At 44.2% G+C, this 24,035-nt stretch overlaps 2 protein-coding genes across 2 annotated transcripts in view; both read left to right on the plus strand.

Moving 5' to 3' along the window:
• The window catches only part of LOC127574426 (laminin subunit alpha-3-like), a 304,580-nt gene extending 302,098 nt beyond the window's left edge, over positions 1-2,482 (plus strand). The window contains 1 exon segment of the mRNA XM_052023432.1: positions 1,991-2,482. Within this exon segment, the coding sequence (XP_051879392.1) occupies positions 1,991-2,136 (146 nt within the window). The 3' untranslated portion in view covers positions 2,137-2,482.
• Positions 2,483-11,011: 8,529 nt separating this feature from the next.
• Positions 11,012-24,035, plus strand: part of ttc39c (tetratricopeptide repeat domain 39C) — a 52,345-nt gene continuing 39,321 nt past the window's right edge. Inside the window, exon 1 of the mRNA XM_052023630.1 lies at positions 11,012-11,318. Coding sequence (XP_051879590.1) covers positions 11,170-11,318 — 149 coding nt within the window. The 5' untranslated portion in view covers positions 11,012-11,169. The remainder of the gene's footprint in view (positions 11,319-24,035) is intronic.

A 24,035-nucleotide genomic window follows, 5' to 3' on the forward strand; every position in this document is an offset into this window, starting at 1 on the left:
AAGTATAGACGGAGTCCACGGAGGGGAGGCTGGTTTCCGTGATGTGTGAGCTATGTCCACAACTCCTGCAGTTTCTTGCGGTCCTGGGCAGAGCAGTTGCCGTACCAAGCCGTGATGCATCTGGATAGGATGCTTTCTATGGTGCATCGATGAAAGTTGGTGAGGGTCAAAGGGGACATGCCACATTTCTTTAGCCTATTGGGGAAGTAGAGGTGCTGGTGAGCTTTCTTGGCTGTGGCATCTATGCGGTTGGACCAGGACAGACTATTGGTGATGTTCACTGCTAGGAACTCCTAGCAACCCTCTCAACCTCAGCACCATTGATGTAGACAGGTGCATGTGCACCGCCCCCGTCCTGAAGTCAATGACCAGCTCTTTTGTTTTGCTGATGTTGTCATGACACCATGTCACTAAGCTCTCTATCTCCTTCCTGTACTCCGACTCATCGTTATTTGAGATACGGCCCACTATGGTGGAGGTGGAGTTAGAGCAGAATCTGGCCACACAGTTGTGTATGGGGAGTAGAGTAGGGGGCTGAGGACACAGCCTTGTTTAAAAATGTTGACTATTTGCACTTGCAGATGTTCTGGTGACAATTTGAATTATTCAGCAGTTTAAACTATGCCAAGGTGCAATTCTCAAACAGAACTTAACTCAGAGCAATAGAAGAAGATATTAAGACAGGGCCTGAATTTTAGTCAGAGAGAGTAGGTATAAGGCTTTATTATAGGAAGATATCATGGGTTAGAATTTTAGTTATGAGGAAAGATTCCCTAAACTGTTAATTTCCTTGGAATAAAGGAGGCTGAGAGGAGATTTAATCAAGATTGTGTATAAAATCATAAGAGGCACAGACAGGGTGAATGCATTCAGCCTTTTTCCCAGGGCTGGGGAATCAAGAACCAGAGGGCATAGGTTTAAGGTGAGAGGGGAGAGAGTTAATAGGAACCTGAGGGGCAACTTTTTTACACAAAGGGTGGGTGGTATGTGGAACAAGCTGCCAGAGGAAGTGGTTGAGGCAGGTACAGTGACAACTTTCAATAGGTGCTTGGACAGGTAGATGGATTGGAAAGGTTTAGAAGGTTATGGGCCAAACGCTGGCAAATGGGACTAGCTTGGAAGGGGCATGAACCAGCATCAATGGAGGGAAATGGATAGTCAACGTTTCAGGTCAAAACCCTTCATTAGAACAAGAAAGAGGGGAGATAGCCAGTATAAAAAGGTGGAGGGAAGTTTTATACTAGCTATCTCCTCTCTTTCTTTCCAGTCCTGATGAAGGGTCTCGACCTGAAATATCGACTGTCTATTTCCCTCCACAGATGCTGGCTGACCCGCTGAGTTCTTCCAGCAGTTTGGTTTTTTTGCTTCAGGACAATGAATTTTTGTAATTTCAATGTCAAAGTCAAGTTTATTGTCATCTGCACAAGTCCATGTGTGCACAGGTGCAATGAAAAACCTACTTGCAGCAGCATCACAGGCACAGAGCATCAGATAAGCAGCATTCACAAGAAAAACATAAATTATACATAAATTTTACACAAATTTTCCAAGGAGAAAACACAATTAGAACAAAAAAATCACGAAGTCCATTGTAGTGCAAAGCAATCAGAGTGGTCATTGTGTTGCTGTACTGAGGTAGTGATTAGGGTTGTGCCGGTTGGTTCAAGAACTGAATGTTTGAAGGGAAGTAGCTGTTCCTGAACCTGGTGGTGTGGGACTTCAGGCTTCTGTACTTCCTGCCCGATGGGAGCTGTGAGAAGATGGCATTGTTTAAAAATAGTGAAGCAAAAAAACGAAGTGTTGGAGGAAGTCCGCAGGTCGAGCAGCATCTGTGGGGGGAAGGAATTGTCGATGTTCCAAAACCCTGCATCAGGTCGGGGAGTTTAGAGGCCAGTATAAAGAGGTTAGAAGGAGGGATGAGGCAGGGGCTAGGTGCTTTCCGTGTTCCATGCTCTTTTGTTCTAACACCCTTCGCTCTTTCTCAATGCAGATGGCGTGCAGGTACCTCACATCCTGTCCCGCACTTCATTCATTGGCTGCATGGCGAATGTGATGGTCAACGTGAAGCCGGTGTCGCTCAGGAAAGCCACAGAGGTCCACGGTGCCGTCAGTGTGACTCAGTGCCCCGCGATGTAAACTATGACCACTGCTGCACCTCCAAAGATAACTCCACCTTCTTGCACTTGTTGCCATAGACGACTGAACTTCTGTCAAAACGCAGCACTATTAATTTATTGTAACTCAGATTTGCATTTTTCTAGTTTTAGTCCAGTGAATTTGATGCATTTATGTTTGGCTTAAAGTCCTTTACTATTAAACCGGAAAAGACCCACTAACTCTGTGAAAGGTGATTCAAGTATTTTACTTCCTAACTGGTGCTGTACTCTGTGGGGCCAAATATATTACTAAATTTTGCTGCTAATTTTATATTTTTATACTTGAATGATTAATATGCAAAAGATATTTCTAAAATAAATTTGATTCGGTCATTATTAGAAGCTTTTTAGAAATTCTTTGTGGGGGGTTTTCTTGAAACTGACAGGACAAGACATGTTTCCTCCTGGATTGTCTGATGGAAACGTGAGAGACTGGAAGACAGACCTTCATGGTTAGAGACATACAGCACAGAAACAGGCCCTTCAGCCCAACTGGTCCATGCCAATCCAACTAGTCCCACTTGCCCATGTTTGGCCCTTATCCCTCTAAACCTTTCCAATCCATGTACTTGTCCAACTGACTTTTAAAAGTTGTTATTGGACCTGCCTCAAACACTTCCTCTGGCAGCTCATTGCATTTATATAGCACCCTCTGTGTAAAAATTCTCTCCCACATAAAGCAGTTGAAGCCAAAACATTAAATATATTTAAGAAGCAGTTAGATATTGTCATTGGGGATAGAACGATCCAGGGAAATGGAAAGAACAGGGGACTGAATTTGGATGATCAACCTTGGTCATATTGAATGACAGACTAGGATTAAAGGTCCAAATGGCCTCCTCCTGCCCCTGTTTTCACCCCCCACCACCACACCCCTGTTCTCCTAACTCTGTGTCAACAACTCAGTGAAAATATCTAAGGTGGTAAATTAAGATAAGATATCTTTATTAGTCACATGTACATCGAAACACACAGTGAAATGCATCTTTTGCGTAGAGTGTTCTGGGGGCAGCCCGCAAGTGTCACCACGCTTCCGGCGCCAACATGGCACGCCCACAACTTCCTAACCCGTACGTCTTTGGAATGTGGGAGGAAACTGGAGCACCCGGAGGAAACCCACGTAGACACAGGGAGAACGTACAAACTCCTTACAGGCAGCGGCTGGAATTGAACCTGGGTCGCTGGCGCTGTAATAGCATCACGCTAATTGCTACACTACTGTGTCTGCCCACAGGGAAAGAATTAAAGAGGATCTGAGGGGCAAGTTTTTCACATAGAGGGTGGTGGGTGTATGGAACGAGCTGCTAGAGGAAGTGGTAGAGGCGGGTACAACTACAATGTTTCAAAGGCACTTAGACCAGGTTGATGGATGGGAAAAGTTTAGAGGGATATGGACCAAACACAGGCAAATGGGACAAGTTCAAGTAGACAACTTGGTCAACACGGATGAGTTGGGACAAAGGGCCTGTCTCCGTGCTGTATTGCTCTCTGAAAGCACCAATCCAATGTGTCTGTTCTTGACACAGTTACTGGCAACGGAACAGGGTTTTTCTGCCATTTGTTCCTAGTGTACACTTTGAACGTTTGCATTTGTTTCCTCACTAAAATCCCAGTGTGAATCCGAAGGATTTATGGGCTCGATGGCACAATGGTTCAGTTGCTGGAGCAGTATCCAGATGCCTGTACTATTGGTTCAAAGGGAAGTTCAAATCCCACAGCAACAACTGGGGAATTTAAATTCAAGTAATTCCAATAAATCTGAATTGAAAGCTACTGAATTTTCATAAAAGCGCATCTGGCTCACTAATGTCCTTCAGGGAAGGTAATCTGCTGTTCTTGCCCAGTGTGGCCTATATGTGACTCCAGACCCGTTGTCCTTCCACACAATGTGGATGACTCAAGTCAAGTCAAGTTTATTGTCATGTGCACAAGTACGGTGAGGTACAGGTGCAATGAAAAACTTGCTTGCAGCAGCATCACAGGCACATCAGTACAGACAACACTCTCTGAACTGGCTCAGTAAACCATTCAGAGACAAGTGGAGAGAAGCAGTGAATACTCGTCTTCCCAGTGACCACTAAATCCTGTGAATGAACAAATGAAGTATTCAATCGTTCAAGTATTACATAAACAAAGTCTTGGAGCACAGGTTAGTTTCAATTCATTTCCTCCCCATCTCCTTCAATAATTCTGCAGCTTTTCTAATACATGTTTGGAGATCTGACTGTACGATTAATGGATCCTGGTCAGAAATCTATATCCTGGTAAAGCATTGGAAAATGCAACATGTCTTTGATTGGAAAAAAAAGGGATTTTTATTAAAGTCTTTTTTCAAGGGCAGGGAGTCTAGAACTGGAGGTCACAGGTTTAAGGTTTGAGAGGGAAAAGATCAGAAGGAGATCTGAGGGGTAAATTTTTCACACAGAGGGTGGTGGTTATCTGGAACGAGCAGATGAGAAGGTGGAGGTGGGTAATTACAATGTTTAAAGGGCATTTGGACGGGTAATTGGATAGGAAAGGTTTAGAGGGATACAGGCTCAATGTAGGAAAATGGGATTAACGTAGTCATCACGGTTGGCATGGACAAGATGGGCTGAAGGGCCTATTTCTGTTCCATACGATTCTATGGTTCTATAGATCGATATAATCACACAAAGCTATAATTTCAGGCAATGAACCAAACAAGAACAGTTTATCTGGTCATTACTGTCACTGCTAGATGTGGGAATTTGTGCACCAATCAGCAGCCTTGTTATCTATATGAGAAGGTGGGGAGAATAAAAAATGAGGTTAATGTGTTTGATAGTTGGCGTGGACCCGATGGGCTGAAAGACCTGTTTCGTGCTGTTTCTCCATGACTATATCGCAACAATGAATTAATTCACCGCAAGTGTACATCAACAAGTATTGTGTTGGCAGTGAAGTCCATTGGGACATCCTGAGAAAGTTACTCCGACAGCACCTCCCACACCTGTAACCTCTCCCACCAAGAAGGACGAGGGCAGCAGGGGCAGGGGAACACCACCACCTGCAGGTTCCCCTCCAAGCCATTGGTCCTTCATCACTGGGTCTAAACACCGGAACCCCCTCGCCAACAGCACCGTGGAAGCACTTTCACCAGAAGGACTGCACTGGTTCAAGAAGACAGTTCACCTCCACCTTCTCAAAAGCAATTAGGAATGGGGATTAACCGCTGGTCTTGCCCCTATGCCCACATCCCAAAAATGAGCATAAACAAAATGCTGCATCTTTAACATACCGAACCGTACCAAGGTGCATCATCTGAGCCTTTGACTCCAAGTCACATAATGGGATATGTGAGCAAAGGCCTGGCCAGGAAGGTAAGTTTTGAAGATCATCTTAGAGGAAGACGGAGAGGCAGTGGGGCGAGGAACATCAAACAATCTACTGGAGGAACTCAGTGGATCGAGCAGCATCTGTGCAGGGAAAGGAATTGTCAATGTTTCGGGTTGAAACCCTGCATCAGGCGTGGGCTGAAGACGTTCGGGGAGGTCTTATGGAATGGCAGAGCAGACTCGATGGGCCGAATGGCTTAATTCTGCTCCTATGTCTTATGGTCTTACGGAATTCTTGAAGAGTCTGGAATCAGAAAAATCAGAGGAGCCCAGAGAGGTTATAGACAGGGAGAAGACCAAGGAGGAATTTGAATCCTCAGATTTTATGTAAAATATTTACAAACAGCACCATCTTAAAAAGGGTGAATCCCTGCTTTGAGGTAGCTTACTTCAGATAATAATGTTTCAGGATCAATTGGATGCAACAAGGTAACATCTAACATTACTCTACAGCCGTGAGCAGTCGGAATATCTCACAGGTAAACAGTGCAAAGTAAATCCCAGTTTCAGAAATAAGACAGCAAAATATGACAGGGTCTCAGTAGGATTGGATGAGAGATTAAGAAATTTCTCATGGCTCTTCAAAGCCCATTAGCTTTCTTAAACACAACATGAGATGCCTGTAGTGATAACTGCACAGATACCATAACTGGCTTAAGTTAAATGTAGCAAGGGACTAGTGAAGGTCATTGAGCCCTGAACAAGAGGAAACACCGGTGCAGTCTAAAAATCATAACATGCATATTTAATGAGTTTACATGAATTAAATATTATTTTAAAATGTCTATTTGTTGTGCAAATATTTGCCAGGATAACAGCTTTATATGAGATTGTATGTGCTCATTTTTATATGGTCTGTGTGAGGATCCCACTATGGATTTAGAAATCACTTTCATTATGTCTCAGAAATGGTCTCTAATGCCCTAGTTGTGCTGGGGATTGGAATACAGTCTCTGTTGTTCTACATGTGCTCCAGTAAGAAGATGAACACTTTGGTGGGTCTTGCAAACTCAAGGCTGGAGACCGAGCACCTCTACAATTGAAAGGAGTCTCATACAAGTTTTGTGACAATAAATGATCCCCTGTTGACAAGAGTAAACTTTACTCATAGAGTCACAGAGTCACAGAGCAATACAGCACGGATACAGGCCCTTCAGCCCAACCAGTCCATGCAGACCATGGTGCCCACCCAGCTAGTCCCTATTCCCTGCGTTCGGCCCATATCCCTCCAAGCCCCGCCCCTCCATGTACCTATCCAAGTGCTTCTTAAATGACCCTGTTGTACCTGCCTCACCCACTTCCTCTGGCAGCTCGTTCCATATACTCACCACCCTCTGCATGAAAAAGTTGCCCCTCAGGTCCCTTTTAAATCTTTCCCCTCTCACCCTAAACCCATGCCCCCTAGTTTTGGACTCCCCTACCCTGGGGAAAAGACTGTTACCGTCCACCTTATCTCTGCCTCTCCTAATTTAACACACTTCTACAAGGTTGCCCCTCATTTTCCTACATTCCAAGGAATAAATTCCCAGCCTGGCTAACCTCTCCCTACTTCTTGTGACAAATATCAAATCTCTGCCATATAACTCTTAGGAAACACTGAGAAGGATCTTCTCTAGAGAAAGGGTTGAGGGGTGACCTTATGGAGGGCTTGGTAGGGTGGTCTTAAAGAAGATGTTTTTGAGGGTGTCACCAATAGGAAGTCCAGGAGAAACAGCTTTACTCAGAGGGGAGAATGTAAAACTTGTCGCCATAAGGAGCGGCTGAAGCAGATGAGCACTTGAACTGCCAAGGCATGGAAATCAGAATACCACATAGCGGCATCCATTGCTAAGGACCCTCACCACCCGGGACATGCCCTCTTCTCATTACTACCATTGGGGAGGAGGTACAGGAACCTGAAGACCCACACTCAACGATTCAGGAACAGCTTCTTCCCCTCCGCCATCAGATTTCTGAACGGTCCATGAACCCATGAACACTGCCTCGTTATTCTTTTCTTTGCACTACTTAGAGTACATTTATAATACTGTATTTATAATTCTGTAATTTACAGTAATTTTATGACTTTGCACTGTACTTCTGCTGCAAAACAACAAATTTCACATCATGTAAGTTAGTGTTAATAAATCTGATCCTGATTCTGATTTGGTGGCCTCTGGAAGACGCAATCTCTCCATTTGTCCAATGTTTTTCTTTGAAAACTGTCTTTCAGTCTATAGTCTGGTCATCCTTTCTCTTGGGTAGTTTTGTGTTTCCCATGAAGCAATCAGTGCACCCTTCTGGATGAATGTGCCTGGCAAGGTCTATTTTAAAATTCTAATTGAAAAGCAAAAAGAAAACTGCAGATGCTGAGAATCTGAAGAAAAAAGCAGAAAACACTGGAAACACTCAGCAGGTCAGGCAGCACTGGGATGAGAGAAAGAAGAATAACTTTTCAGATCAATGATCTGTTGCAAGTTCTTGTAAGATTTTAGATGTTAGGAATAAATATTAACTAAGACACTGGGGAGAACTTCAGAATAAAGCATTCCCCCCCTCAGCATCATCTCCCAGGACAAGTTCCCCAAGATTGGGATAGTACAGTGGTGTAGTTAACGGAACTGCCTCACAGCGCCAGAGACCCAGGTTCAATCCTGCCCTCAGATGCTGTCTGTGTGGAGTTTGCACGTTCTCCCCGTGAATGTGTGGGTTTCTCCCGGGTGCTCTGGTTTACATAGAACATAGAACACTACAGCACAGTACAGGTCCTTCAGCCCACAATGTTGTGCCGACATTTTATCTTGCTTTAAGATCTATCTAACCCTTCCATCCCACATAGCCCTCCATTTCTCTATCATTCATGTGTTTATCTAAGAGTCTTACATGTCCCTAATGTATCTGCCCCCACAACCTCTGCCGGCAGTGCGTTCCACACACCCACCACGCTCTGTGTAAAAAACTCACCCCTGACATCCCCCTTATACCTTCCTCCAATCACCTTAAAATTATGTCCTGTCGTGTTAGCCATTGTCGCCCTGGGAAAAAGTCTCTGACTGTCCACTCGATCTATGCCTCTTATCATCTTGTACACCTCTTCTCACAAAGACATGCAGGTTGGTGGGTTAATTGGCTGCTTTAAATTGCCCCTGATGTGTAGGTGGGTAGTAGAATCTGGGGGGTAGTTGATGGGAATGCGGGGAGAATATGTTATAGGGAATGATTATGCTGTGAGCTGGCAGGGGCTCGATGGGCTGAAATGGCCTCCCTCTATGTCATGAGGAAATATGGAAATCAAGGATCTACTCATCATCATATTCAATGGGTGAATTGAAGTTGGGCTTCGAGCCTGGTCCTATGCCTTAGTCTTCCAGAGTATTCACTCTACTCCAAGTTCCATCACAAGAGAGTTCCGGAATCGCAGGGCAGTACTTCAAGGATGTCGTCAAATTCTTCTTGAAAACGACAAATGTCCTCATTGACTCATGGAAAGGTCCAGGTTAAAACATTTAAAAGCCTGTGGGATCAAATGGAGACTGGCAAAATGGATCCAAACTTGGCTCCGTGGCAAGAAGCAAAAGATGCTTTTGTGGCTGGAAGTTATTGTCAGTGGTGTTCCACAGGTCTTGGTTCTCATCCCATTGCTTTTTGTAATACAGGTTAATGATTTACACGTGACATTGGAAAGTGTAAACATGCAAGGGCCCTGGATAAACAGGAAGGACCATTTCTTGCAGCAGAGGTTGGTTTGGTTGGCTTATTATTATTGTCAAGTGTACCCAGATATAGTGAAAAACTTTGCTTGCGTGCCATCCAGACAGATCATGCTGTACATAAGTACATCGAGGTAGTAGTAAAGGAAAACAGAATGCAGAATAAAGTGTTACAGTTACAGAGAAAGTGCAGTGCAGGTGGACAAATAAAGTGCAAGGGCTGCAATGAGGTAGATCCGGAGATCGAGAGTTCAATGAATTCGAGAGAAAGGAACATATGGGCTGCGGGTTATCTGAAATTGGAGAATTCACTGTTCATGCCGTCGGGGTGTAGACTGCCCAGATGGAATATGAGGTGCTGTTCCTCTAGTTTGTGCTTGTCCTCACCCTGGGAGTGGAGGGGGCTGAGGACAGAAAGGTCAGTGTGGGAATGGGAAGGCGGGGTTGAAATGATGTGCAACTGGGAGCTTGGGGTGGCCGTTGTGGACAGAGCAAACCGATTGACCAGTCTACACGGTGAGATGAGTCAAGTTGAGTTTATTGTCAGATGCACAAGTCCATGTGTGCACAGGTGCAATGAAAAACTTACTTGCAGCAGCATCACAGGCACATAGCTTTAGAGGCACAACATTCAGAAGAAAAGCATAAATTAAACATAAATTACACAAGAATTGTACAAGAAAGAACACAATTAGAACCAAACAATAAATATTGCAGTGCAAAGTGGTCATGGTGCTGCTATACTGAGGTATAGCTGTACTGATTAGGGTTGTGTAGGTTCAAGACCCAAACAGTTGAAGGGAAGTAACTGTTCCTGAACCTGGTGGTGTGAGACTTCAGGCTTCTGTACCTCCTGCCCGATGGGAGCTGCGAAAACATGGCACGGCCCGGATGGTGGGGATCTTTGATGATGGATGTTGCCTTCTTGAGGCAGCGCCTCCTGTAGATACTCCCGATGGTGGGGAGGGATGTGCCCGTGATGTATTGGGCTGAGGGCCACTGCTTGACTATTTTCTATAAAACTCTGGTTAGATAACACTTAGAGTACTGTGTCCAGTTCTGGTCGCCTCATTATAGGAAGGATGTGGAGGCGTTGGAGAGGGTGCAGAGGAGATTTACCAGGTTTTGAGATATGCATTATGAGGAGAGACTAAGGGAGCTGGGGCTTTACTCTTTGGAGAGAAGGAGGATGAGAGGAGACATGATAGAGGTGTACAAAATATTAAGAGGAATAGATAGAGTGGACAGCCAGCGCCTCTTTCCCAGGGCACCAATGCTCAATACAAGAGGGCATGGCTTTAAGGTAATGGGTGGGAAGTTCAAGGGAGATATCAGAGGAAGTTTTTTTACCCAGAGGGTGGTTGGGGCATGGAATGCGCTGCCTGGGGCGGTGGTGGCGGCAGAGACGTTGGTCAAGTTCAAGAGATTGTTAGATAAGCGTATGGAGGAATTTAAGATAGAGGGACATGTGGGAGGAAGGGGTTAGGCGCGGTCTAAGGGTCGGCACAACATGGTGGGCCGAATGGCCTGTATTGTGCTGTACTGCTCTCTGACACAAGAGACTGCAGATGCTGGAGTCTGTTGCAAGAGCTCCGCGGGTCGAGCAGCGTCTGTGGAGGCAGAGGGATGGTCAACGTTTCAGGTCCACACCCTGCATGGGACTGAGGTGGGCCGGCAGCCGGCAAGGTGAGGGGGGCGTGTCTTCCAGCCTAGGTCCCGCCCCCCCCGGGCAGCGAGACGGCGCCGATTGGCCGATCCCGAGAGGGCGCCGTTGCCATGTCACCACCTTGCGCGTTGCGAGGTGCGCGCTGGAGGCGAGCGGAGCGGACGCGGAAGGGGCAACCGGGGGGGGGGCGGGCGATGGAGTGAGCGGCGCTCCGGGGACTGAGCGAGGAGCCGCGGGGCCGGGTGAGCCGAACGGGCTGCTGCCGCGGCTCCTGTCAGTCCCGCCGGGGTCAGGGACGAGCGATGGAGCGCAGGCGGCTGGAGACGGCGGGATCGAGCTCCGCTGCCGCGGGGCCCCTGCCGCTGGACGACGCCGAGCTGGCGCTGGCCGGGATCAACATGCTGCTCAACAACGGCTTCAGGGAGTCGGACCAGCTCTTCAAAAAATACCGGTCAGTCAGGCAGGCAGCACGTTGGGGGCGATCGGGGGCGATCGGCCGGGCTCGGGTTCACTCGGCCGGGCTCGGGTCCATTCGGATGGGCTCGGGTCCACTCGGCTGGGCTCGGCCTGCCCTCGGGCCGGGCTCGGGTCCGCTCGGCTGGGCTCGGGTCCACTCGGCTGGGCTCGGGTCCACTCGGCTGGGCTCGGGTCCACTCGGCTGGGCTCGGCCTGCCCTCGGGCCGGGCTCGGGTCCACTCGGCTGGGCTCGGGTCCACTCGGCTGGGCTCGGCCTGCCCTCGGGCCGGGCTCGGGTCCGCTCGGCTGCCCTCGGGCTGGGCTCGGCAGCGCTCGGGTCCGCTCGGCTACCCTCGGGCCGGGCTCGATGTCGAGGATGATGGAAATCAGAACGGGAAAAGATAACGGGGCGGCAGAGTGGTGCAGCGGGTAGAGCCGCTCCCTCACAGCTCCAGCGTCCCGGGTCCCATCCCGAGCCCGGGTGCAGTCTGTGTGGAATTTGCACGTTCCCTGTGGGTTTCCCCCTCCACCCCAAAGACAGCGGGCTGGTGTGTAGGTGAGTGGTAGAATCTGGGGAGAGTTGATAGGAAAGTGAGGAGAATAAAATAGGATTTGTCAATGGCCCATCGGGCACTTTTCTGCGCTGTATGATTATAAAATATTGGAAATGCTCACCAGGTCAGACAGCATCTGTGGAAAGAGAAACTGAGCTAACTCTTCAGGTCCAAGACTTTTCAAACGTAGAACAGTGCAGCATCTGAACAGGCCTTTTGGCACATGATGTTAGTGCCAAACATGATGCCAAATTAGACCAATCCTATTTGCCTGCACATGTTGGTGACACAAGAATTTGTGGTGGAATTTGGAGCAAAAAAAAACAAACCGCTGGAGGAACTCAGTGGGTCAGACAGCATCTGTGGAGGCAGAGAGATGGTTGGCATTTCAGGTGGTGACCGTGCAGGTCTCGATGAGAGAAAGCAAGTTAGTTTTCAGTAACAGAGGAGGTGATGGGAGGGATTGGTAGAACAATAGGATGAGGCCAAATGGGTTAATGTGAAAGTTAGAAGCACTTATGCTTCTTTGTGTAATGTATTGATAATAGCAGGTGTGTGGGATGTACCGAGGCTATACTAATGGAGAGAGACCAATTGAGCTAAAACCACAGATAGATGACTGGAAGAGATAGCAGGTTCTAATACAGGAAGAAAGAGCAAGTTTACCTAAAGTTGGAGAATTTGATATCAAGTCTGGAAGATTGCAAAGTGCCCAGATTGGAGATCGAGTTGTTCCTCATTGTAATGATGGAGTAGGCCACGGGCAGTCAGAGTGGGATGGAGAATTAAAGTGATAGGCAACCAGAAACTTGGTATCATTACAGGTGATGTGCAAATGTGGAGGTTGGTAGGATGGAAGGTGAGAGCCAGGGGAACTCTGTTCTTGCTCTGTCATGGAGGAGAAGGGCTGACAGCAGAGGAGTGAGAAAGAAATGATCCTTTACCCCTCCAGTTTATGGATTCAGCTGACCATCCGCAAGCTCCAACAAGATTCCGCTACCAGACATGTATTACCCTTCTTTCCCCTTTCAGAATTTCAAAGGGATCTCTTCCTTTGTGACTCCCTGGTCTGCTCTTTCCCATGCAGTCACAAAAGATGCAATACCTGTCCTTTCACCTCTTCCCTTCCCACTGTCCAGGGACCCAGTGTATCCAGGTGAAGCAGCAATTCACTTGCCTTTCTAATCTAGTATTCTGCATTCTGTGTTCAAAATAGGATCATCTCTACATTGAAGGAAGCAAATGTAGATTATGTGATCCCTTTGTGGAGCACATGCATTTGGTGTACAGAATTGACCCTGATGTTCTTGTTGTCTACCACTTTAATTCCCCAACCCATTCCCACTCTGACTTCTTTCTGTGGCTTTCTGCACCGTTACAACAAGGACCAAATCAAGCTTGAGGAACAACCCTTCATCTTTCTTCTGAACACCTTTTAGCCTTCTGGACTCCATTAAATTGTTCAACTAACAAGAGCAAAACAACAAAAAACAATTCTTCTTTCAGACTATCAGAACTGGCCATTTATGCTAGTTGGCCATCTGTGATTTTTACCTGTTTTCTCTGTATTAGTATAGTCTGGCATTCCTCACAGCCCTGCTACTAGTAATACATAGTGTTAGCAAACACAGACAAAGGGGCATATTAACCCTGTTGGTCTCACGGTTTGACCTATATGTCTACTGCAGAAAGAAAGAAGCTGCAGAGAGTTGTGGACACAGCCCAGTGCATCATGGACACCAGCCTCCCCTCCTTGGACTCTGTCTTTACCTTTCGTTGTCTTGGTGTAGCAGCCAGCATAATCAAAGACCCCACCCAGGACATTCTCTCTTCTCTCCTCTTCCATCAGGTAGAAGATACAGGTGCCTGAGGGCATGTACCACCAGACTTAAGGACAGCTTCTACCCCACTGTGATAAGACTATTGAACGGTTCCCTTATACAATGAGATGGACTATGACCTCACGATCTACCTTGTTGTGACCTTGCACCTTATTGCACTGCACTTTCTCTGTAGCTGTGACACTTTACTCTGTACTGTTACTGTTTTTACCTGTACTACATCAATGCACTCTGTACTAACTCAATGTAACTACACTGTGTAATGAATTGACCTGTACGATCGGTTTGTAAGACAAGCTTTTCACTGTACCTCGGTACCAGTGACAATAATAAACCAATACCAATACTCCTGCCTTCTCTGCAACTGCAAATTAGCTTATTTTCTCTCATTTACAATTCTGATGAAGGCTTTCGTACCTGAAGCGTTAACTCAGATGCTGCCTGAGCTGATAAGTGTTTCCAGCATCTTCTGGTTTTATTTCAGTTTTCCAACATCTGCATTTTTTTTCAAGCCAGGTGATTAAATACAGGCCATTCTAGTTTATTGGAGGGAGGTTAATGGTGGGAAAATCTCATCTGTTGAGTGGTGATGGAGGAACAAGTAACTTTTTGTTTTGAGAAATGGATTAAATATTTGAAGTGTAAAATTTTGCCAAAAAGTGGTTGAAAGTATTGTCATAAAGTACTTGAAGCTGTGTGTTGAGCAATCTTATAACTGTGGGAGCAACATTTCGTGTTTTTGTAAGTTAAGGATGACACAACTTGCTCTAGTTCCCTTTTTCTTCATGCACTGTAGTTCTGTGTGCTCTAGAAAGAATTATTTTAAACTCTGGGATTAAGGTTTTAAGATAAAACTAGTTTAAAGACTTAATGAAATTGTTAGACAAGAACAATGCCTTTCATTTGATCCTTTCCAGAATTATAGAGTCTTCATTTACTTGGTGTAGAACTAGAAGCATCCTAATGTGGTGCATTCCTCCCTGGTGCTGTTCAATTTGTCAGTTACCAACAAGTGATAATTTACAGGCAGCCTATGTAATGAAGAGCACCTTATCATTTAGTGAAAAATCAAAATGGCTGTTGGTGCTGAAGGTCTAAAATAAAAACAAAATGTTGGGTAGTCGTAAGTCAGGCAGTATCTGTGGAAAGAGAAACAGTTAATGTATCAGGTTAAAGGCTGTCAGAACTGGGAAAGAGGAAACAAGTTAGTTTTAAGTTGCAGGGAGAGGGAGGTAGATTGGACAAAGGGAGTATCTAAATCCAAAAAAAACTACAGATATTGGAGGGAATTGTGTCCTTGAAGGTGGGAAGCAACAATGGTGTCAGGCTCCTTGAATATATTTGGAGCTCAGACATGGTGAACCCCTCCACCTGCATGTTCCCCTACACACCATCAGGATTTAGCATTCTTTCGCGTTGCTGGGTCTAAACCTGGACTGCCTACCCAAAGTACGAGTATCTTCACTAGAAGGACTGCAGTGGTTCAAGGCAGCAGATCACCATCACTTTCTTGTGGATAATTAGGCATGGTTAATAAGTGCCAGCCTTTTCTGTGATGCCCAATTCCTGTAAATTGAATAAATTCAAAGAAGTAGCTCTACTTTTGAGTTTTGCTTATTCCTGAAACACGAGTTGGGAGTTTATATCAAATTGATGTGTGTGTGGGGTTTAGGGGTAGTTCAAGACTGGTTCTTGTCAAATGTTTTTAACTTGATGACTAATTGTGTGAAATGCCCTCTTGTAATTGTTCAGTATGTCGCACTGCTAGTTTTATAACCCTTTTGCTTTGAAGGTTGTATGTAGTTGAACGTTGTAGAGTCTAGCAAGTTCTGGTTTTGTTCTGGAATGCTAAGCCCTTCAAAGTGAATAAATTAGCTATGACAGTTGCATTTATTATTTTTAATACAGTTGAGTAAGCATGCAGTTAGCAAGCATGACAGCCTTGTAGCAGCTTTCCTTCTATTACTGATTGAATAATTGAGCGTATGTCAACTGAAGTATGCACTGCAGCAGGAGCAAAATACGGAGTGCGGTATGATTACACTGAGAAGGCAGATGCAGTATAGCGGAGACGTATATATATGTGGTGATGTAATCTATGGCTAGTCAGAAAACTGGAATAATGTCGGGTGTTTGGTGTAAAAACTCTGCATTTGCCTCAAACATGAGCAATCAGTTTGACATATCACAGTGATTGTTATGTGATATCTGGACTTTCTCCAGTGTCTTTCATGATCTCTGTACTTACCAACTAATGAATTGCTTCTGATTTGTAGTCACTAATGTAGGGCACGTGACCATTAATTTGCACACAACGCATTGCCACAAATAGCAGTGTTTCAATTAACAAAAAATGTTTTTAGGTGTCACTTGAGCAATAAGTATTGGGCAGAGAACCTTTTGTTTCCACCTTAGTGGGAAGTTGAGATTAGTTTGGAAAGCTGAGCAGTAGCCTGGTTGTAAACTGAATTCCAGTGTACTTGTAAGGTCTCTGATTCTTGTTTCCAGCCTGACTGCAGATGAATTCGCATGTCTCTGTACAAGAAGTGTGTGTCATCTGGCAAACTTAGGTGAATTACTCAGTACTGTAGTTTATTTTGTGGGTTCTTAATCTGGTGGTATAATATCAATTTCAAAACAAAATCTACATCACAATTTTGTGGTACAAATGCAACATGCAGTGCAAAAGGTTGTTTTAATAAAAGATTTTTGAAATGTCTCTAATGAAACATTTCAATCTGGCACCTTGGGAGGTTGTTGCTTATTGTTGCTCAGTCATAAGGGCAGTTTTCAGTAACATATTGAGGTTGTAAAGATCCAAGTGTTCACATAGTTATGAGGAATAGCTGGTTAGGCTGTGATTGTTTTTTTTTAAACAGAATGTGATAGCAGATACATATATATATATATATATATATATATATATATATATATATATATATACATAAAAAATATGCTTATTCATGGTGCATAGGATGGATCTAGTTCCCTTACTGGAGAGGTAAATAGGGGCAGTGAGTTAAAGTAATTGATAGAGGAATTGAATGAGATTTCAGAGGAGTGAGCTTGGTATGCTTGAAATTCATGGCCTGAAAGGCTGGCCAAAGCAGAAAATATTATTATCACATTTAATGACCATCTTTCCTTATAATATGAAGTTCCTCACAGGGCACTGAGAGAATTGTACGGAAGAGAGGTTTTTGTATTATATTTCATGGATTGAGGATGCCATAGAATGCTTTGCAGCAATGGAGGTACTTTTGAAATGAGCCCTTTCTGTAATCTACGTGAGTCAAATTTTAATGTGATAATGACCTGATAACCTATTGATTTCAGAATAAACATTTGATAGAACAACTATCCTGCTCTTCAGAATAGTTCTAAAGGGCCTTTTACGTTACCTGAGAATACAGATAGTGCCTTGATTTATCATTTTATCCAAAATATAGCCACTTCAGTACCTCCTTGGGATGGCAGTGAAGTGTCTGCTTGTATAAAATATGTGTTCAAGCCTCGGTGATGGAACTGAACCCACAATCATCTGCCTCGTCAGTAGGAGTTTTATCCACAGAGCCTTTGGGAAGAAACAGTATTAAGCATGCAGTAAAGAGCAGATAAGGAAAATATTTAAATTTGTAAAATGTGATGTAAACATCAGTGTAAAATATACACTTGCTATGAAGAGTAGATGGATTGTTCTGTGTAAAGATGCAAAATACCCTCAATTTTGCAATTTCATTGCACCTGTAATAATGCATGGTGTATGGGGAGCAGATCTCAGCACAGGACTTTGGGGTGCCTTATACCTCCATTGTTGGGTTAGATATCTGTATAGGTATGATTCTGCTGCAGCAATGGTTGCACTTGATCTTGTTGCTTGAGCCCCAATATGAGTTCCAGGAGGTAAGTCACCATAAGATGAATCCCCTAATGTGCCTCTCTCTCCCTTTTTGTTTTCCTGCGTCACTTACCAGCCTCTGCAAACTCATAGAGACACGAGACTACAGATGTTGGAATTCGACAAAACTCATTCCTTAATGATGTTTGCATCTAATTTCAATTGGATGCACATATGGGCAATTTATTTCAAAGGTCCATGGAAATGAAAACCTCCTGATATTTAACTTTATATAATATGCAACTTTATCCTCTTTATCTGATTCAAATGATCTTTCCACGGCTACATAATCTAGTTCTTTCCTAAATTTGACTTCGATCAGAAATCAGCCCCGTGCCTGTATTAAGCCTTTTCCTTTGGAAATGCTGCAATGGAGCAATTTGTAAAAGTTCTCAAAACTGTTAGATGAACTTGTCTTCCAAAGAACACGTAGCGTAACACTATTACAGCGCCAGCGACCCGGGTTCCATTCTGGCCACTGTCTGTAAGGAGTTTGTACATTCTCCCTGTGTCTGCAAGGGTTTCCTCCAGGTGCTCCGGTTTCCTCCCACATTCCAAAGACTTATGGGTTAGGAAGTTGTGGGCATGCTATGTTGGCGCCGGAAGCATGGTGACACTTGCGGGCTACCCCCAGAACACTCTACGTAAAAGATGCATTTCACTGTGTGTTTCGATGTACATGTGACTAATAAAGATATCTTATCATCTTATTTGATAGGGAAATGAGGACTTTAATCCTTAAATTCTCTAAGTTTACAGAAATCTGTTTCGATTTCTGGTCTGTTCAAGAATGAGAAGTGACTTTCTGTGCTATTATCTGTGGTCCCTTCAGCTAATTTTGTAACTTCCTATGCACAATGGTATACCTGAGGACTGAAAAAATAATTGAATTTACCTGTTTTCCCCAATTTTGATGTGCAATTATTCATATGTCGAGGTGAGTTTTTTTGAAAACATATTTATTTCTGATAGGTAATAGGATAATAAGAGTGGGGTTAGAAAATGCTTGCAGGAAATGGGCGCAGTCTCGGTGGCCAAGTTCTTCCAGAATTAAAATGAAAGGCATCTGAAAAGTTTTGGACTGAATGTAAATGTTCTACACATTGTCAATCAGTGTTTGGTCGCCTTAATTCAAAGAGATTACATTGTGAACAATTGATTCTATATACTGACGTGAAAGAGTTATAAGTTGATCACTGATTCACCAGGAAGGTGTGTTTGGAATCGTGGGCAGTGGAAAGGGAAGAGGTAAAAGGACAAATATTGTATCTCTTTCTGAGTACCTTATGGTATTTTTATGGCTACTTGAACTTCCAAATATGGAATAAAGTGTTTTATTATATGTTGTCACAGATTATAAGGATAAATCATGAGGATTAGTCATATGGGGACAGTCCAGCTTCACAAGATCACATGACAAGGGAGCAGAAGTAGGCCATTCAGCCCATCGAGTCTGCTCCAAAGAAAAGGGAAAAAAGAAATGAGAAATTGGGAGGGGGGGGGGTGCAAAAAAAAAACTCTTCTAACCCTAATTTCCGGCCTTATCCCCATATCCATTGATACCCCGACTATTTAGATATCTATCTATCTCTTCCTTAAATGCCTCCAGTGATCTGGCCTCCACTGCTGTACGTGGCAAGGAATTCCACAAATTCACCACCCTCTGGCTAAAGAAATTTCTCCTCATCTGTTTTAAACCTGTACCCTCTAATTCTAAGATTGTGCCCTCTAGTCCTGGACTCGCCCACCAAGGGAAACAGCTTGACCACATCTACTCTGTCCAGTCCTTTCAACACTTTAAATGTCTCTATGAGGTCCCCTCTCATTCTTTACACCAGTGAGTACAGTCCAAGAACCAGCAAACGCTAATCATACGTAAGCCCTTTCATTCCGGGAATCATCCTTGTAAATCTCCTCTGAACCCTCTCCAACATCAGCACATCTTTCCTAAGATATGGGGCCCAAAACTGTGCACAGTATTCCAAATGAGGCTTCACTAGTGCCCCGTAGAGCCTCATCAACACTTCCTTACTTTTATACACCATACCTCTCAAAATGAATGCCAACATAGCATTCGTTTACCACCGATCCGACTTGGTGGTTAACCTTTAAGGTATCCTGCACGAGTACCCCCAAGTTCCTTTGTACTTCTGTACTTTGAATTTTCTCTCCTTCTAGATAATAATCTGCCCATTTATTTCTGTTTCCAAAGTGTACAACTGCACATTTCTCAACATTGAATCTCATCTGCCATTTCCTTGCCCATTCTGCTAAACTATCTAGGTCTCTCTGCAACCCTCCTGTCTCCTCAATACTCTCTACTCCTCCGCCTATCTTGGTGTCATCCACAAACTTAGCCACAAAACCATTTACTCCATCATCCAAATCGTTAATGTACAAGGTAAAAAGAAGCGGCCCCAACACCAACCCCTGTGGAACACCACTAGTAACCAGTAGCCAACCAGAACGAGATCCTTTTATTCCCACCCTTTGCTTCCTGCCAACCAGCCAATGCTCCACCCATTCTGTTATCCTACCTGTAATTCCATGACCTCTCATCTTATTAATCAGTCTCTTATGCGGCACCTTGTCGAAGGCCTTTTGAAAGTCTAAATACACAACATCTACCGCCTCTCCCTTATCCACCCTATCTGTGATTTCTTCAAAAAAAAAACTCCAATAGGTTGGTCAGGCAGGATCTTCCCTTTCACAAAACCATGTTGGCTAGGACCTTGTTCTTCGTTTCTTCCACCCCACCCTCCCCACCTCCCCATCTCCCCACCACAACCCAACCAGCATGCTACTCACCAGTTGTACATTTTGTAACCCTGTAGCTCCAACTATTCTCCGGCTTTACTGCTGCAGTGATTAAGCTCTAGGTGGTGGATCATGGGCCCCTCTCCTAGACTGCACTGAAACCCTTGCGATGCCTGCAGTGGCCAAAATCTTTTAACTGTTTTTAAATGTCTGATTTTTAAAAACCATTTGAACCAATGTAAATTTCATAAAGATATTCATTAAAACAATAAATTTAGTTTTACAAAGTCTGCAGCTAGCTGGCATTTCTCTATAAAGCAACTGACTGGTAAACAGTCCAACCTGGCCCAAGCAGTCGATTTAAAATGCCTGAATCCGAATGTGATGCACTTCAATGTTTTAGTGGTTAAGGTCTGAAATCGGCAAAAATTCAATATTGACTGTGCTATTATACCGAACAGGATTTTGCTGAATCTTGCCAACCCTGGCAGTGACAGTTATGTTACTGCTTGCTAATGTTCCTGCAGCTAACATCAGCAGAAAAGGAAATCCTGACATGATTGAACAGCATGTGCTGGTAATTGAAATATTCTTTTGTCTCCCATACCAAGATTCAGGTCACAATGCGTTATGGTAGATACTGTTCCTGAATTTCACCATACCCTTTTGTATGTGGATTTCTTTAAATCTGAGCTTGCAACAGCACTAAATAAGCAGTGTTTATTGTCCATTGTGTGTGCTGAGCCTTGAGCAGCTGTCTTTTTGGCACTCCTAGAATGGGGATGTCCAGGGCATTACCCTAATGAATAGAGGAATGTAAATATATGTTCTGTGAGTGTGAAATAGGTTTTAAAGGTGATGTTGTATAACTCCACTCACTCTTCTTTAAGTGATGGGAATTATAGGGCAGGGGAGCACTGTTGAGGTCAGCTTGATTCACTGCTGCTTTGTTAAATGCTGAACCTACAGTGGATAGTTTTGCCGAAGTTAGTTCAGTGGTTAGGGTATTGATTTAGGAGACCCTTTTGCCCGTGATTCTTCAAAATTTTGGAGCCCTTGGGTCCTTGGTACATTTACAGTACCCAGACCCAGCCCTTTTTTAACCATTTTGAACTGGGTGGTGTAGTTAAGCTTTTGGTCATTGTTGACTCTTTGACTGCTGTTTGGCATCTGTTCAGTATTATTTAAAGGATGGTCACATAGAGATTGTTAGGCTTTCTTTTTTTTTGATGATGATTACCTTTTGATTATAAAGTATAACTATAAGCCTCAGTGATACTCCAATTATCTGCTATCCATCTATTTGGAAATCCCAATAGTTCAGCATCTCGCGCACATTCTGCTAATTCCTGTACTCCCTCCTCACCTGCTGGGGCCCTGGTTCCTGCGCTCCTATTAAGCTTACTGGGTTCATTGGAAAATTTATTATTCGACTGTGTATTATCGTTTAAAAACAAGTGAATTAAAAGTCTGTTGATGTATCAATAGAATAACATCCAACAGTCCATAAAAACTGCTTGTCCAGCACCACCAAAATCCTGAGCATGTTGAAGGCAGAGATTACCAGGAGGATAGAGGAAAAGATTTAAGGATGTGCTCACAGCCTCCTTTGAGCATCTTCATTGACTGTTGGGACTCCAAGCCCCATGTATGCTCAAGGTGGAGAAGTGACATTCAGGATGTTATTGAGAATCTCGAGTCCATACATCGCAAGTACACAGAAGCTTTTCATAAATGGCACAAGGAGCAGGCCAGCTTGTAAACTACCCACATGTCTTGCCTGAGAAGCATCCATGTTTTCATTAGCCACCTCAGAACCCACAACACCATAGTGAAGCACATCATCCTCAGTCCTAGTGACTGTCTAAAAGGTGACTCGTCAGTACAGAACTGCTATGTTGGCTTAGATTTTTCTTGAGTATCTGACACAGGATTTGAACCTGCAACCTCTGGCTGGAATGTGCAAGTGATACCCATTGTCCCATGGCTGACATTCTGATGATCCAGCTCAAGTATCATCTTGGCCACCCAGTAGGGAAATTATAAAACATTGGTCAGACCTCAGCTGGAGCACTGCGTACAGTTCTGGTCACTGCACTATAGGAAAGATGTGATTGTGCTGGGAGATTCACCAGCAAGTTGCCTGGGGTGGGTGGAGAGTTTTAGTTATCAGGAGACACTGGAGATGCTGTTTTCCCTGAAGTGGGGGAGTTAAGAAAGGACATGATCGAGGTATATAACGTTGAGGGGTATAGATGAGGTAGATTGTGGCCAATAAAACTAAAAGACATAGATTTAGGATAAGGGATAAGGGAATTACATGGGATCTGAGGGAGATCTTTTTCACCCATGGAGTGGTGAGTGCCTGGAACACACTGCCTGAGAGAGTGGTGGAAGCAGAGTCACTGACAGCGTTTAAGAGGTGTTTTGATGAGCACGAATTGCCTTGGCAAAGAAGGCTGTGGGCCAAGTGCTGGAAGGTGGAATTAATATGGATGGGTGTTTACTGGTCATAGAATCATGGAGTCATACAGCATGGAAACAGGCCCTTTGGCCCAACTGGTCCATGCCGACCAAGATGCCCCATCCAAGCTAGTCCCATTTGCCAGCATTTGGCCCATAACCTTCTAAACCTTTCCAATCCATCTACCTGTCCAACTGTCTTTTAAAAGTTGTTATTGTACCTCCCTCAACCACTTCCTCTGGCAGCTGATTCCACGTAGATGCCCTCTCAAGTTCCTCTTAAACCTTTTGCTTCTCACCTTAAACCTATGCCCTCTGGTTCTTGATACCCCTACTCTGGGGGGGAAAAAGAGAGTGCATTCATCCTATCTGTGCACCTTATGAATTTATACATCTCTTTAAGATCACCTGTCAGTCTCCTACACCATAAGGAATAAAGTTCTAGCCTGTCCAACCTCTCCCTATAACTCAGGCCCTCAAGTCCTGGCAACATCCTTGTAAATCTTTTCTGCACTCTTTCCAGTTTAATAACATCTTTCCTATAGCAGGGCAACCAAAACTGAACACAATACTCCATGTGCGGCCTCACCAGTGTCCTGTACAACTACACCATGATCTCCCAACTTTTACACTCAGTGCCCTGACTTGTGAAGGCAGTTGTGACTCCACTCTTAGTGAACCATGTACTTTTACTCCAAAGTCTCTCTGTTGTACAGTACTCCAAGGTCCCTCTGTTCTACATGGACACAGTGGGCAAAATGGCTTGTTTCCATGCTGTATGACTATCTAAATTCAAAGGAATACAAACCATGTTCACACAAGGCTTATTTGAGAAATCTAAATCTGTAAACCCGGTGTATCTGCAGTGCACCTCTTTCAGTTTATCCATCCCAGGGTTTGGTGTCCAAAAAAGGAAAGCACTACTCTGCTTGTGGGGGTCCACTAGAGATTGTGGGCATATTCTTGCATTCTCAGCTGATAGTATAGTGTAACAAAACTGATTATCAAGATAATATCTTCATCAGCAAGTGTGTAGAGGACTGTGTACCAAAGAAGTCAATCTGGATGTTTCCCAACTGGAAACCATGGATGAAATGAGAGATTCATTCTTTACTGAACTCCAGGTCTGCGGTGTTCAAATAGGGTGACCCTGACCTATACAGGAAATCGTGGTATGATCTTCATAAAGCTATCAGGGA

This window comes from Pristis pectinata, chromosome 9 (genome assembly GCF_009764475.1).
Source record: "Pristis pectinata isolate sPriPec2 chromosome 9, sPriPec2.1.pri, whole genome shotgun sequence".
In the NCBI taxonomy this organism is placed as follows: Eukaryota; Metazoa; Chordata; class Chondrichthyes; order Rhinopristiformes; family Pristidae; genus Pristis; species Pristis pectinata.